Source organism: Buteo buteo, chromosome 5 (assembly GCF_964188355.1).
Source record: "Buteo buteo chromosome 5, bButBut1.hap1.1, whole genome shotgun sequence".
Classification (NCBI taxonomy): Eukaryota; Metazoa; Chordata; class Aves; order Accipitriformes; family Accipitridae; genus Buteo; species Buteo buteo.
The window spans coordinates 52,294,176-52,311,234 of NC_134175.1; the positions used below are offsets into that span (position 1 = coordinate 52,294,176).

General features: G+C 35.9%; 1 protein-coding gene across 42 annotated transcripts in view; it reads right to left on the bottom strand.

Moving 5' to 3' along the window:
- Window positions 1–17,059, bottom strand: part of NEB (nebulin) — a 129,923-nt gene that overhangs the window by 10,456 nt on the left and 102,408 nt on the right. For 20 of the 42 annotated variants that reach the window (XM_075029022.1, XM_075029060.1, XM_075029045.1 and 17 more), the window contains 17 exons: window positions 15,088–15,198; window positions 14,836–14,940; window positions 13,948–14,052; window positions 12,536–12,640; window positions 11,539–11,649; window positions 10,955–11,065; window positions 9,948–10,061; window positions 9,704–9,808; window positions 9,151–9,255; window positions 8,416–8,520; window positions 7,495–7,587; window positions 5,372–5,464; window positions 3,793–3,885; window positions 3,237–3,329; window positions 1,949–2,041; window positions 1,348–1,440; window positions 20–112 (listed from right to left, as the gene is read on the bottom strand). In XM_075029022.1, coding sequence (XP_074885123.1) covers window positions 20–112; window positions 1,348–1,440; window positions 1,949–2,041; window positions 3,237–3,329; window positions 3,793–3,885; window positions 5,372–5,464; window positions 7,495–7,587; window positions 8,416–8,520; window positions 9,151–9,255; window positions 9,704–9,808; window positions 9,948–10,061; window positions 10,955–11,065; window positions 11,539–11,649; window positions 12,536–12,640; window positions 13,948–14,052; window positions 14,836–14,940; window positions 15,088–15,198 — 1,728 coding nt within the window. The remainder of the gene's footprint in view (window positions 1–19; window positions 113–1,347; window positions 1,441–1,948; window positions 2,042–3,236; window positions 3,330–3,792; window positions 3,886–5,371; window positions 5,465–7,494; window positions 7,588–8,415; window positions 8,521–9,150; window positions 9,256–9,703; window positions 9,809–9,947; window positions 10,062–10,954; window positions 11,066–11,538; window positions 11,650–12,535; window positions 12,641–13,947; window positions 14,053–14,835; window positions 14,941–15,087; window positions 15,199–17,059) is intronic. The other 22 variants (XM_075029054.1, XM_075029062.1, XM_075029056.1 and 19 more) reach the window with 10 other exon arrangements.

The window sequence follows — 17,059 nt, forward strand, 5'->3', positions numbered from 1 at the left end:
TTTTCAAATTAAAAAATACCGAGCTAAAGTTTTCTTGATTGCGTTTAACTCTTTCAATCTCAGGAGTGACAGGTGTTGGGGTTCCTGTCCCCAGATCCTCTTTGTACAACACCTGTGGGGTAACATGGCTATATTAAAAAAAGAAAAAAGAACAAGCAAACAACAGTAACACGCAGCTTGCTGAGAGAACACGCAGAACATGAAAGATGTTTTTCTGAGATGCCCTGAATAAACATAGGGACTAAAAAAAATCCATAAAAATAAAAAACTAATTTAAAACTCTGATAATAGAGTTAAACACTAATACACTGGTATGACTTCTACCAGACTGCTAGAATACCTTCCTGACTTGCTTAAGAGCTTCTCAAGGTGGGCATTTAAAACTGGCGAGTATTTAGAAGATTAAAGTCTTATATCAATTATAATGAAGTATATTATTGTCTTTTCACCAGCAGTGAGGTGAATTTTTCCTGACTATACTTGAGTCATTAGAGGACCAGGTCCTAATGTGCCTTCCTAAAAGTTTTTCTGTATACACACCCCTCAATGAAGTGTCATCCATTCCCCCGAGTGAAACACTACTTATTGTCCACAGTTTATCATCAAAGAATCTAGCTTGCTTATCACAGGAAGGACACAGAGATGTGATCATAATAAAGGCATATGTGTGAAAATGGTCCCTGAGAAATTATAATTATTAGTGTTCTCCTATTTTACATGACATTTTCCTCACCCCAAGAAACATCCTAATGCTACTAATTTTTTTACCCTGCAAACTTTTGCTACCAACCTATCTAGTTTACACCAGCTGGAGATTTGGGCCACTGTCTCTGTGCAACAATATTAAAGACTCTCTAAAGGAAGAAGGCATCAAATACAATGCAGAAGGAATAAAGAAAACAATTCTGTTTCATTCACGCATTCCATAAACATCACTGCAGGTTACACTGGCATGTATCAGAGCACTGTTATACTGAGATCTTTTCCACAGATTCGTATCAATAAATAGTTTAGTTTTTATATGTGGTAAAACCAGGAGAAAAAAAACAACAACCAAGGATTGAAGTGATTAACAAAAGGAAAAGCAGGAATTAAAGACGAAAAAAATATGTTCGGAGTCAAAAGAAAGATGGAAACACGGCATCTAAAAGTTATCATTAGTAAGATGATCTAATCAAAACTAAGTAAGTAACAATTATGGAGGAAATATGTCAAAACATGGGGAACGGGATATTCTTCTTTGTGTAAATTGATTACAGGGAAATAGAAGAGTATTTTTGGGGGTGTTAAAATTATTTTAAAATAGGTTAAAAGGGAAATTGCTGCTTTTCAAATTAAGAAAAATACCGAGCTAAAGTTCTCTTGATTGCGTTTGACTCTTTCAATCTCAGGAGTGACAGGTGTTGGGGTTCCTGTCCCCAGATCCTCTTTGTATAACACCTATATGGTAACATGGGAGTTTAAAAAAAGTTAAGAACAAAAAAAAATACTGCATTTGGTGGAGGTAACACGTATAATTTTTGTGCCCACTAAATATACTCGAATGCAGGAAAAATTAGGAAGTATAAAACAGTTAACAATTGTGATAAATTCAGAGGACGTCTGACAGCTAGAAATAACTGCATCCTAATTCTTAGATATGCTTCAACAGAATGATAAGGCGTTAGAGGAATGGAATTATGCAAATAAAAAAAGCCAGTGTTTTTTAAAAATGCAAAATACCTTAAGCTTCACAAAAAAAGCTTTAAAAGGACATGAAGCATCAAGTATTATGATTATTTTAAAGGTCTTTTATAAAATAAGTACATAAAATATAAATAACAATGACTAAAAAATTTAATAGCAGAAAGGGGATGTTTCTATGTTTATAAGTTAATTAGAGAGAGTAGAAAATTTACAGGTGTTAAGTAGTTATAGGGAACTTTTTTCTTAAATGACAAAAAAATACCGAGCTAAAGTTTTCTTGATTGCGTTTGACCCTCTCCATCTCAGGAGTTACAGGTACTGGGGTTCCAATCCCCAGCCCCTCTTTGTACACCACCTGTGTGGCAACAGGGAAGTATTTAAAAAAAAAAAAAAAAAAAAAAAAAAAAGGAAAGGAAAGAGGACAGGGAGAGAGAGAGAAGACAAGTAATTTAATATAGCAAAACTTCAAAGTATGAAAAATAGAGTTTTGTCAGCCTTGTTCAAAGGCTAGCAAAAAAAAGTCAGTCAAAGTAATCCACTAGTATTACTATGAGGTTTGTTGTCATCCCACCTGGGTGCACACAGATAATGCCAGCAAGAACTGCAGGAGTGTTCTGCGCAAAGCACAGCTTGAGCCAAGCTACCTGAAAACTCTTTTGCAAAGGAGTTTCCTTACTGAAACAAAAGATCTTGCATGAGCAGCTTTGCCTCTAAGATTTCTAAACAGGGTCACCAGCATAAATTACATTACCTCAGAGACAATTAAATGTAGCAAAACGTTTAACAACAGTGGCTTCTCTGAACTGTCCTATTAATCTCAAGTCAGGACTGAATTTCATATCTGTCATGTCTGAATTGAGTCAGAGTGAGTTAAAATTGGTCGTTAGCTGCTCTAATTAAAACAGAAGTATAGAACAAAATTATGACATAATGGTCATTTCACTGGAACGTGTTAGGAGTAGAAACAATCTGGATAGAAAATCATTACTACAGTAATTTTTTCCTTATATATGCAATTTTCATTACTTTTTCATATTGCAGTGATATGAGGATACCACCCAGGTTTTCTTACAAAGACCTGTAGGATATAAGAAAGCACCCAACACAGCAAAACCAGGAAAAGAGACAGCACACGCTAGTTGCATTAGATTGCTTTGCTTCAGGAATTGTTAAGAGTTCATTTTTCATTTGCAGTGCAACCAGTGTGGTGAGTTTGAAGACTGTGAGAAGGATTGACTTGGTTATTGAGGAGGAGGGGTTATTGAGGAGTAGTATCAGACTACTACTATTTCATTGGGAAATAAAATAAGGTACTGCTTAACTACTTTACGTGAGTGAGGTTAAAATCTCACAGCTGGAACAATTTAATGACAATTACATTAGATTGAGTGAAAAATTAAAATATAAAGATACTGACAGGGTTTTAGTGATTTGATTAAGAAAGAGTTGTTCAAAGTTCAACAAAGAATTGAAAGAAAAATTTAGTATGGAGAAGTTAAAGGGATTTGATTTGCATTTGAAATGGTAGGTTTTGTTTTATTTAGCAATACCAAGCTAATGTTCTCTTGATTACGTTTCACTCTCTCCATCTCTGGAGTAACCGGTGTTGGGATGCCAGTCCCTAAGCCCTCTTTGTATAACACCTGTGAGGTACAAGAAAGTTTCCACAAAAAAAACACTCAACACAGGCAAAACCATTAAATATGACTATTTTGTGAGTTATGTTTAGCGTTAGGATCACTTTTTAATTAATTTCACACTTGTTCTAGAGGCAAATATTAAGGAAGAGGCTGATGGTTGATTATTTTGTAAATATATGACTACAGATACTAGAAGATAAAGCATTAAGATAAAACAAACATGGAGAGAAACACCATGTTAATTTCACGGCTTACTTCCAGTTTTGGTTCTTAAAAGAAATGCATGTAAAGTTGTAAATCACCAAAAAAAGTTAAAGCACCAAGAGGTGAAATATAAATGAGTTAAAAATACTGCCAGGGAAAAGACAGGAGCAGGGTGACATTCTAAACCATTGAAGAAAAAGAGATTATATGTTAGGATGTTATGCAAAAATAAGATGTTATAATTTTATTTTTTTTTAAATACCGAGCTAATGTGTTCTTGATTGCGTTTGACTCTCTCTATTTCTGGAGTGACAGGTGTTGGGATACCTGTCCCTAGGTCCTCTTTGTACAATACCTGCAGAACACAAGCACCCAGCAAGGTGAGAAGATCATATTCCTTCCACAACAACTACAGAACATTTGAATAGATAATTTACCTGGTTTATAAGTAAATATAATCTGGGATTATATATAAATATGTGCACAGTTTATTTTACTCAGTGTGCGTCTTTAAAAGTACAGTCACCAGCTCAGCAAAGTATTTAATGTCTACGTTGAGGTGCTTGAACACACTGAAGTCAATGGAATACTTCATTATAGTAGGACACAAGTTTAAATATTCTGCTGACCTGGCATGAAAGGTAGGTATGTTTTGTTTTTAATCTTACTTTAGGAAACATATTAGGCAGTCAACTTTTCAGGCAGTCAACATTTCTGGGTTTTTTTTTTGTTTTTGTTATGGTGTTAAGAAACAGCTGAACCTTTTATAGACATGTTTAATACAAAAATACTTAGTTGTGGGCTCTATTTCATTTTGATCTCTGTGACTATTTGTTTGGAACACCACTATTTTACTTTGGTTTAGGTCTCTAGTAAGAAAAACAATTGAGTTTTAGCTCTCATATTATTAGGTTTAACTTAACCTGTAATTGTTTGATCTAAAAAAAAATGCATTTTTCATGAAAGGAGTTGCATAGGAGATGCCTGGGTTGGTTTAAGACCTAACTGTGCAGAAATACATTACAAATGCATTCATGGTTCTTCTTGCTACTAGTAAAATACTTGCAACAAAACAAGCTAACAAAAACAAAAAAAAAAATAAAAATTCACTGCTTCATGTCATTGAAACAATGAAAAAATCCCCAAAATAAAGCAATTGCAGCAAGAAAAAACAAATTCTGTAAAAGGTTAGAAAAAAAGAAAAAAATAATTTGAAAAAAACAACTCAATTGTGCAAAAGTGAGCTGTAAAACACACTAGTATCATAAACAGCTCGAAAGGGAAACAGTACTTCTAAAATTAGGAATAGAAAATTGTAAGATACTCATTATATGGGTGTCACTGCTCCTCAGCATTGTATAGCAAACATCTGAGGTATCAAGAATCACAAGACCACATCCTGCCTCAATTCTGTATGCAGAGATCAAAGTAAAGCAGCAGTGGCTCAAAATCAGGAGAGCTTGTTATTAAAACCTATGCTTAGCTAGACATGGGAACAGCCAGGTACTGTTTCCTGGTTTTGTGACTACAAAAAAGGCTCCAATTATTTTTTTCCACAAAGTTCTATCTAGCTGATCCATTTTTTTCAGACTAATTGTAAGGCATCATCCAGGTATTTTTTGTTTCTAGTTCTGTGTTTAGAAAGGGTCACAGAGGTAATACAGGGAAGTGGCTGATTGTAATGATTACTGCAAAATTCAGATATTTAAACTTCCTGCTGCTGAATATAGGGATTTAAGAGATCTTTTCTCTTTTCAACAAAAATACCCACAAACACTACCAAACATCGGAGCTTGAGCTCTGCATGAGTATACAGGTAAATACAAAGTATTGGCCATTACCGAACTGATGTGCTTCTGGGTCTCCTTGACACGCTTCACTTCTGGAAGATCAGGAATTGGAGTTCCTTTTCCAATACTCTCCTTGTACTTAATCTACAAAGGCACAGACATTAGAAAAAAAATAAAAGGATTTACATTAAAGCACAGCTGACGCATGTACGTGTAACAAGTTACATGAATAAAGAAACGTAAGTCCTTTACACTTTACAAACTCATTCAAATTTCAGGTATTAAATGCATTCCGATAGAAGGAAACAATCAAGGAACCTTCTATTAAATTCATCTATTAGATAACTCTGCCACATTTCTACAAAGCACTTTAACAGTAACTTGGGTTAGGATAAAAAGCAGAGTCTTGTTTGAGCCAGAATTTTTCAACTGAAGCTTGAAGTTTGGGTATCTAACTTCTCCCAGGAGATTAATTTCAGCAAGAACAAACCCCCTGATTTGTAACAACTGAACCATTTCAAGGTTTAAATACCTTTGAACTTGATACCACTTGATCTTTCTACTAATGAAAGAAGAATTTTGGATTTGTAAAAATCTATGATATTCAACAAAGGTGTGAGTCATCCTATAACATTTTAACAATTACAGTCCTATTTGCATTTCTACTTTAGTGTAAAAAAAAAAAAGGCATTTTACAAGAACATATTTAATATACTATGCATAAAACAAATGGCTGAAGTGTTAGTAACTTTTATACTAAAATGATGTCAGCATTCAAAAAAAGCATGAAAAAAATTACAAATTTCAAAAGAAAAGTAATACATACAATTATTCCAATTTTAGTGTGTTACAATTTTTTATATAAAAGTTTTATGAGACATACTTTAGTAGGGCTTTGCTCTGGCATCCTCACAGATGCCCAGGGCATTTCAATCGGTGGCACAGAGGCCTGCCGTGTACCCCAGGGGTCAATACCGGGGCCAATACTGTTTAACATCCTCCTTGGGGACCTGGATGCCGGGACAGAGTGCACCCTCAGCAGGTTTGCAGATGACACAAAACTGGGAGGATTGGCTGGTTGTGCTGCCACCCAGAGGGACTTCAACAGGCTGGAGAAATGGGCTGAGAGGTATCTCATGAAGTTCAACTGTGGGAAATGCAAAGTCCTGCAGCTGGGGAGGAATAACCCCAGGCTGAGGTTCATGCCGGGCGCTAACTGTCTGGGAAGCAGCTTTGCAGAGAAGGACCTCGGTGACCTGGTGGACAACAAGCTGACCATGAGCCAGCAATGCACCCTCATGGCATCCTTGGCTGCATTAAGAAGGGCACTGCCAGCAGGCCAAGGGAGGTGATCCTTCCCCTCTACTCAGCAATAGTGAGGCCACATTTGGAGTTCTGTGTCCAGTTCTGGGCTCGCCAGTACAAGAAAGATACGGACTTACTGGAGCACGTCCAGCGTAGGGCCACAAAGATGAGCAAGAAACAGCAGCATCTTTGACATGAGAAGCAGTTTAGAAAGATGGGACTCTTCAGTCTTGAGGAGAGTAGGCGCGGGGGGAACTTATCAACGTGTATAAATACCCGGTGAGAAGGAATGAAGAAGAGGGAGCTACTCTTCTCAGTAGAGCTCAGTGACAGGACAAGAAGTAATGGGCACAAATTAAAAACCGGAAAATTCAATCTGAAGACAGGAAAACACTTTTTTACTGCAATGGTGGTCAGACACTGGAGCAGGTTGCCCAGAGAGGTTGTGGTGTCTTCATCCTTCGACATATTAAAAACTGGAATGGATATGGTCCTAGCCAACCTGCTCTAGCTGATTCTGCTTGAGCAACAGGGTTGGAGTAGATGATCTCAAGAGGTCCCTTCCAACCTAAATGATTCTTTCAATCTGTGCTAAATAAATTGTGTTTGTGATGAGATTAAAATGATGGCAAGAGCTTTCATGTTTTAGAAATGGATTGTAAGAAACAAATTGAGTGTTAATAATTAGAAAGATTACTGTTTAAGTAACAAGAATAAGCAAAAACTTCTAGAGAGTAACCCTTAAGCTGGATGGATTATTGCCAAACCACTGTTAGCAACACTTAAAGAAATAAGGGGGGGGGGGGGGGGGATTTATTTCAAGTTGAATTAGCATTGGTAGGGTATTAAAAAAATCAATTCTTTTGTACCGAGCTGATTGCATCCTGGGTTTGTTTAACTCTCTGCATCTCTGGTGTCTTTTCAATAGTAGTTCCAGTTCCAATATCTTCTTTATATAAAATCTTAATATTTAGAATGAAGACAACAAGGTTAAGCACACAAAACAACATTATTTCTTCTAAAGAGTGAATACAGGCTCATGACAGTGATTTGTACACAACAGTGGAGGCTGAAAGCCAACTCGGAGGATCATCTCCAGTGACAGCCTTATTGCCTATTTGAAGTCTGTCCTCCTACGTGAGTGCCATTTGTGCAATAAAAGGGGCTAACCATTTATATTTGTAGTAATGCATTTTAAGTAGAGTATCAAAACATTTGTAGTCTAATTTTAGGATTGAAGACTAGTATTTTTTCTAATTTGTTCCTTTTGTTCTAATTTGTTTTATTATGTTTTACACAAATGTCCTCCACTTAGTTACTTACTACGCTAATGGTGCTAGTGGCAAAATGATACAGCAGACTTTAGGCACTTCAAGGTAACACATGAAATGTGAAACAAATCAGGCAGACAGTTGACTTTTCACTGAAAGACGACAATTGCAACACAACAAGAATACACTACTTAACTTGGTAACAGGACAAAAGAAAGGTGGATACTAGTAATCCAATTTAAGTACAAGATTGGTTGTTTAACTATATCACAGCTATGTATATATGAAAGAGTACAATCAGGGCACTCCACAAAAAAACCCCAGTAGATTAAAAGGGGTAGCAAAAACCAGCTAAATCCACTTAGAATAAAATTAGTTTTGTTTGAAAAAGTTCTTATACACATTTAAGCAGATCAAGAACATAAGTACCTGTAAGGTAAGAGCCAAAAATTGTTATTTTATTCAACACAATAAACGGCATTTTTTGGAATGAGAACTGAAAACAGAGAATAACTATACCGAGCTGAAATTCTTCTGGTTTTCTTTCACACGCAGCATTTCTGGTGTGTCTTGTACAACTGTAACTTTTCCTTTACTGTTCTGTAGGTCCCACTGATACTGAAGCTGTTGAAAAAGTTAAAGTAAAATGCCAAATGTTGACTCTATGCTGCAAAACTTTACTCATAGTTTTCTTTGAAGATGAGGAAAAAAAGTATTTTCAAGTACATCTTATAAGGAGATAATTTTAACACCACCATTAGTGATATAAAGATGTACCACACTTACAAATACTCTCATTTAAATTAGCAATAGGAGATCCTTAACTAAATTCACTGAAAAAATCTTGAAAGGTGCCAGATTGTATCTAAAACAATTAAGTCTCAACAATGAAAGTTAAAGATATCAAGTCAGATTGTGGAGTTCTGTTACTGACCATACAGTCTTGCAGGTAGTCCCACTGACAACAACAAACAACTTCTGTAAGTATAATTCTCTATTACTTGCAAAGGAACTGTCAAAACACTGCAGCAGAAAGTTTTTTTCAAGGAAATTACACAATCATTTTGGTGGTTCCCAGTGTAATGCTTAAGTGGGCTGCTGCATACATAGTGGACCCTCTAGCTGAAGATCCCTGAGAATATAAAGGCAGCCTAGCTGGGACTAGAGTGTGATATCAGGACCTTATTAAATGAAAAAAAGCTGAACATTTTTTTATTATTTGACAGTAACAGTGTTTATTATTTATATACGTACTGTGCTAAAGTTCTTTTGATTCTCACGGACTCTCTGCATTTCTGGTGTGTCTGCTACAGGCACATAGTATGGCATAGTCCTTTCTGCATCTTCCTTATACCTTTTCTGATAGAAAATACAAAATATATTCCATTAATACCAAAGCAGTAATAAAACAATCTGGCATTAATTATTGTTGCATAATACCCATCTTTATGGAAATGTGAGTACTTCTGTGTCTGTTATAAATTCAGATTATGCCTCTGTGTAAGATTTACTTTAAACATTAGGTTATTAAGGTGTAGCAAAATTAAGCTAAATCTACTTAGAACAAAATTAGCTTTGGTATTGCAAAAGCAATAGAAATTATTGTTTCATTTTATACAGTATTAAAATAAATTAATTTCAATATTGAAATGGGATTTCAGAGTAAGAGATGCCACATCACAGCTCTAGAAAAATTTTTCTGGTGTATCTCCTGAATGTTGTGACAGGCAGTTATTTAGGTGCTCCAAATGAGTATCCACTTGAGGTTCCCACAAGAACAATGATTAAATTGCTTCACTCAAGATACCTGGCTCGAAAGGTTCTTGACCTGCTGGGCATGAATAATCTCTGGAGTATCGACGACACTGGTGTAGTTGGCTTTCTCCATTTCTGCCAATTGTTTGTATTTGATCTGTTGGGGGAAGGCTCACATTTAGGTGCCTTAATCAAATCTTGACAACCATTTTCATTTGGTTTAATCAGAAAAAACTGTTAATAAATTTTCTTTTAAAGATGACATCAGCTGTGATACACAAGATATTCACACAGACCTGGCTGGCAATGTCAGTGGCATTCTTTGCTCTCACAAAATCTGGTGTCTCCAAAGCCAGTTCTGTCAGACCTTTTCCTCTGATTTCTAATTCCAAGGCTTTTTTGTACTCTTTCTGCAGATGAAGACAGTAAATAGATACCTTGTCAATGTGAATGCAACACCTTTAGCAACTTCAGATAGTTTCATGACCACCCCACAAAACAGGAATACTACTAATACAAACTCACAATTAAACACACAAATTATGTCACTAGAGTGTGTGCTTTATGACTTAAATCTTGAGAACAAATAGCCCTACTCCAGCAGTAAATGGAGCACGCTGCAGGCCAGCTGTATTAAGGTCACTCTTCCTTCTCACACCAGTAATCTCAAAGTGTAAGTTCCTTTAGGTGATCGGTGCAAAACAGTAACTTATACAGAAGAGAAGCAACAGAGGGAGAGCAGTGTATGAAATGCATGTGGTAGTGAAGAGTGGTCACAGATGTTTCACACTGAGTGTGTCCAAAAAAATGCAAGGTGTCAGGACTGTCTGTGATGTTTTGGGGCCTTTGGAATGAATACCATCCCTAAAAACTCAGTGCTGCAGCAGCCACTCTTCCCAAAAAGATCTTCCACTAATCCCTAATTCCACTAATTCCTAATCCTTGGTAACTGCTCCAGACCTAAGATGCCTAGTTTACCAAACTGACACCTCTGGTTCCTACGTTTAGCCTTGCTGCATCACGATGCTGCTTTAGTCTATCCCTTGACTGATCTGACTATTGATCACAGCACCTGTTTCCCACCTATATTTCTGACAGTAACTGCAAAGCCAGAAAAGAGCTCACTTAAAAGTTCAGGGTCCCAGTTTTAACCTCAGTCACCCACACACATTCTTTTTTTCTCTCCATTCAAGAGTTTCTAGGGAATAACAAAATTCATACTAGTGTTATACAGCCATAAGTGTTTATCAGTTGGAGGCTGTTACATCCATTCAGGTATTTTCCCCAATAGCTTTTGACATACCTCGTTCAGGATTTGAGTTGCATTCTTCGCTCTTAACATGTCTGGAGTTTCCTCTAAAGCTGTTAGTCCTTTACCTTTGACACCTTCCTCCAGATCCTTCCTGTACTCTTTCTACAGAAGAAAGAAAATGAAAACTGCAAAGCCAGACTAAAGAGAGTTCTACATTCTGCAACTCTGTGGCAAAACTTTAAAAGGGAAAAAAAATAAAAATTCCAAAAGCTCCAAAAGAAAAAAGAATTTTTTAAAACTAAAAAGAATACTGTATAGGGTTATATAAGAACTACTGCAACAGAACAGAGTATAGTAATTATTGTTCCAGATAAATCACAAAGGCACCCACATATAGACCCCATTACGGAACAGTTAGGCTGATGAATGACAGAAAGGGACACAGTAAATATGCATACAGTTAACAAACAATGAAGTTAATGTCCATGACAAATTAGATCACAAGACAAAATATATGTAAACATGCTTAATGTGAATGGTTAGGAAAAAGAAAGTGGTGAAGAAGACATGCTGCTGAGAATACTTAGTGGAATTATTTAAGTTGACAGAGGAAATAAGCACAGAATAACTGCTACCTCGCTGGCTATTTTGGTTGCATATTTGACATGTAATAAGGATGGTGTAATCTCCAAGCCAGTAAGGTTTCTCCCCTTAATGGACTCTTCAAAGTCCTTCTTATATTCTTTCTAATGAGAATAAGAAGAAAAAAAGCAAAACAGCAAATATTTATTACATTATTTTTAATTACGTGAAAAAATACTGGGAGGATGGAGCAGTGGTTTGGTATTAAAGTCACAATGACAATCTGCTACAGTCAATGCTGTGGGCACCTAAAGCAATAAATCCTGTTTCTACTAAAACCCATGAAACAGCTCATTACTTTCAATGGAAATATGACCTGACCCTGCCTTCTTTTTTTAATTTTTCTACTTATTTGCATATACAGGGGAACCATTCAATGGAATGACTCAAACATAATGACTAATGGCCTTATACAACTGTTTTTCAGCATGTATAAGCCTTCACCTGTGACAGGACAAGATTATACTTCAAACAAACAGAAAAGAACTGCTTGAGGAAATAGAATGACAGGTCAGTGAAGAACACTATGACAGTAGAGACGAACAGGAAATAAATGGGTTTCTCAAAAATAGAGTTCTGAGTGAAAAGAATAACCAGGGTACTTTCTGTGGATTATGATAACCGACACACATACTATACTTAAGTTGCAAAAGTTTAAGTGAAATGTATAATTAACCTTCTATAATTAAGTTTTACTGTATTACATTTCTTCTAAAGACTCGAAGACTTGCTTAAGCTTCATTTACTGATAGCTTCTTGATGAAAAATTACAGATGAAATAAATTTCATTGTGACACGGGAAAGCTTCATGAATTTTAAATGTAGTATTTCATAACCAATATAAAGAAATGTGATATAGCTATAATTTTTCAGTCGATCAGGAAGCACAAGATGCAAGTATAATTGCCTGTCTAAATCACTGCTAAAGTTTAACTGTAAAAAAATATATGTTAAAGTTTTTTAGTCTATCAGTATTGATTTTAACTGTACCTCACTCTGCATGAGCTGCGATTCCTTTGCAGTAAGGTATGTTGGAGTTTCAAAGTCCAACATAGGTTTTCCTTTTTCCTTCTCATACTTCTCTCTGTATTTCACCTGAGAAGAGAAGAAAAAAAGTTACCCTCCCAAAAAATCAAAGAACCAATTCATCTACTAGCATGTGCCTACTTTGGTCAACAGATCTGTGCTAAAAAAATAAATGTCTAATACTGTTTACCTTCCTGAAATCCCTATTATTGACCATAAAATGTAAAATCAAAGGTCAAGCTTGCAGCAAAAATGTGTGTGGCCTAAAATTCTACTGATTTATTTCCTGTTCCAGAGAAAAGGCAGTGTCAGCTCAGATTTCAAGAAATTACTGATCACAAGAAGGAAGACAGGTAGCTGTAAAAATCTAAGTTAAAGGCACTCAGACTGCTCATGACCCTGGCTGAGTTCAGCCAGTTACATGTTAATGGATTCCTGGAGTGTTAGAGGCAGGGCTTGAAAAGATGCAGTTTAGCAACTTACTAATTCTGTGCATGAGTGTCTAGGAAGTAAAATGTCCACAAGGATGAAGATATTCTTGCTTCAAGTTACAGTATCCAGCTTTTAGGGCATCAATTTTCAGACTGCTGCATGAGGTAATGCTATGTCTTTGGCTGAGACAGATCCTGATCTCAAACTGGAGCAACAAGTAGTGACTTTAACTACAAACTGATTAACAACCTTTCTCTTATAGTCCTTTGCTATGTAACCTTTTTGCTCTTCTATGCCATGCTGCAGAACAATAACTATGGCCCTTTGTGTTCTAGCAGTAATTTCTCTCTTGCTTTACAGTCAGTAAATACCTGGAATAGAACCTGGAATATAGAGGATTAGAGACCAAATCAGAGTGTGAATTTCTCTGGAATGATTCACCATTTGCTGTATTCCAGAGAGAAAAAACGTCAGACAATAGCAGCAGTAGGTATTGTTCTGGTTAAATCAATTTTGGATGCAGAAAGAGAATGGCAGAGCTCTCCTCTGTAGGAGAGCTTGAGGCTAGAATGGATAAAGCAGTTGAAAATACACTGTCAGCAACAGCCCTACTTCTTTCAATTTCCAGTTTCTGTGATTACCAGGTCTTTTTTTCTATAGATGAAATCACCCTGATAAATGTATTACACTGTGTAAAAAGATCCATATACGACACACAGAAGTAACTTTGAGATCTACTCTAGAATGAAGAAATCATACAGATATTTTACATGTGTTCTAAACTTGCAAATATTTCTCACTGACTTGTTTACTCAGGTGTGCAGTGTTTATAAAGCAGATAGGGACAGAGATTGTTACATTCTGGAGAATTTGCTATGATGGCTTCAGTGATGGAGACTGATACTCCATGAGTGGGGTTAATGAGAAACACATGACCAACTTACGTGGCTCTGTAGTTCTGATGCCTCCCTTAGATGAACCTGTTCAAGATTATCTGGCACCACATGGTAGTGACCCTTACTCTTCTCATATTGCTTCTTGTACTGGTACTGAAGGGAAGGTGTCAAAAATCATCTCAATAAAAAAAAAATCCCTCAGCAAATTTACTTCTTAGGTCCAATCAAAGCAACACTTCAATGGAACATCAAAGAGAAATTAGAAATACAAAAAGCAAAACAAAACCAAGAAGTTTAACTCCCAGTATCAGATATCAATTCTAAAGATTGGGTGAACAGTTAACTTTTTTGACCATTTTGATTGCAACAAAGATTTTTTCAAAACCAGGATTAAAAAAGAAGAAGAAAAAAGAAAGCACAGTGGATACATCAAAAGGCTGTACCAGGCAATAATGCTTTTTGTCTTTTCTCAGTAAAATTATTAAGTATTTTGTTAGCCATACTTCTGTACATCTAGAACAGGGGGATGTTAAACATAAACATGAAATGAAAAAAACAGACAAAAATAAAAACTTTAAATATAGTAAGCAGAAAAGAAAAAAGTAAAAAAAGAAGAAAATGGTATTTGTTAGTGTAATGCAATCAGTTAAAATGTAATAAAGAATCAATCCACTAAAAATTATTAGAGGATTTAAAAATATTAGCAGTTCTACAGCTAATAAAGATTTCACTTCCCAGAGGGCAAATGTGGCAAAGTTGCTAGTTAACTAGGAAATAATCATTAGAAAGTAGAGGAAGAGATCACTACCAGGTGATGTCCCATGAACAATAAAGGAGGGAGTAATTGTTACAGAAATAGTTAGCAGACATCAATTCAGAATGGAATCAATAGTAACGGAAAAATCAAATGGATCTGGGATTAGTTAATGAGCTTACAGCACTGGCAAGCTGGCTTGTACTCAGGACATGGTTCATGATGAGCGATTCAGACATGTCTGTGACAGGCTTATGAAGTTTCTTTAAATCTGCCTTGTATTTCACCTGCAGGTAAGAAAGGACAAACAACATCAGAAAAGGAGACTGCTAATAAAACCTGTGATGTTGAGTGTATTAATAACGTAAATGAGGTCTTTGTTAAAGAAATTTGAAACTTTTAATTTCCCTAAGGGAAAAGCTAAGTAAACATACCTCACTAGCCATGTTGTGAGCATCTTTCATGGTCTTGTAGATTTTAGCCTCCTTCAAATCATACTTTGGCTTTTTACCCATCTCTTTGGAAAAATTCTCCTTGTATTTCACCTAAATTAAAAAACAACCAGGTATTACAACTATTCTTGAGTACTCACTTGTTTGGCTGCAGAAGGCAAAGAGACCCTACTTCAATGCTGATGGTAAGCAGAACAAAACCATAGTAACTTGAAGGCATCCACTGGAATAAAGGCTATTTTAAAGACGAGCTCACATGTAAAGAAAAACTACATACAAAATACCACTTGCAATTTCTCATGCAGTGCACAGGTTCCATCTCCTCATTGTAAAAATAACAGACATAGTCACGACAATTGTGTTGACAAAATACAGCTAAATTCTGACCCTTGGAGATGAAGAATTTTTCACTTGATGGGAACTGTGCATATATAAAAGATACCCTATTTCACAGAGACAAAAACCAACACAGGTATAAAGAGTATTTAAAAGAACTTTTTATGTACTTCTTGGAGAACTATGAGCTTTAAAAACTACCTGAAGACATACAAGCACTGAAGGTGGCAATATATCAAATACTTTCATATATACTGTTATACACATACTGTGTTCTATATAAATCAAAGATGAAGAAGGATGCTAATGCTCACAAACAGAATAGTCGTACAATTAATTACTAGGAATTAGATTATGCAAGAGGCTTAGTAACACTTCCAAACCACATTAGCATCAGCAAGGTAAACCATAGCGATGTAAACCATAATAATCCAGCAGACCCAGGCTGGAGTCATGGAACTGTTCATGGGAATGAGAGTTTTGGTAATGACTTAAATAAGGGCAAGTCCTTCATCCATTATGACTTGTCCCATCCCGCTGCTGCAGGTGCAGCTAAAGGCTAATTCCTCACTATTTCTTGTAAACCTACAAAAGGGACGGTTCCATTAGGAATGTTTTGGTTTTATTACTTTTTTTGCTATCAGAGATGCGTAAAATTGTTTCAGAAGTCACTGCATAATGCAAGAAAAACTCAAAGTATCTAAGATTAAATTCTGGCTTATCTAAATTGGTCCCATAGTTAGTATATATGCTCATCACCATTAGAGTAAACATCAGCAGAAAAATTCTGAGGATTTGTCATGTCTTCCCCATAGTAGTATTCTGCCTGGTCTGGGAACAAGTGAGGCAACATGTCTTTCTGCTTACCAATCCACATTTCCTTGGAGATATTTTATACTAAGCAAGCTAGCAACCCGCATCCCTGGCCTAAAGAACAAGAACTGAACAACCATCATCAGTCTTTCTGAAAGAATTCGATCTCGTTCAGGACCAAGATAATACTTATAAAAAGCATGCAGAAAATATAGCACTGTGGCTGATGAGGAAAAACGATTAATGGTTCTTCAGAAAAAACCCCAATCTCCCAGACAATATTTATGTGAAAATTGGAATGAAAGAAATGAAATACTGAAGAACTGATAACTAAGTTGAGGAACAGCTGACTTATGCTAGAGGGTTTTTTATGACAATTACAGAAATGTAAACAGATAATTTTATATTAGTAAAAAGAGACAAATAATTGAATGCAGAATTAAATCACATTCCACAATCACATTTTACACTTTGAATTCATTGTCATATTCTTGTCCATACAGCACCATGTGGTTCATGCTAGATACCACTGTTGCTCTTTTGCTTTGCAAAATATGCCAACATTCAGATAAAACACGCAGTGAAACAGGCAAATCCACAAGTTATATAGCTGCTGTAAGAAAACAAAGAATATTAACATTTTTGACATAAAGGCATCAGTATTGGATCTGACTGCACAAAAAAAAAAAAAACAAACAAGCAGAAGTATACTAGAATCTGTTACGTTTTGCAAGCTATAAAACATACAATCAAGATCAGACCATCACGCCAAAGAGTTCACTATTTTAAGCCCAGAAGAAATGCT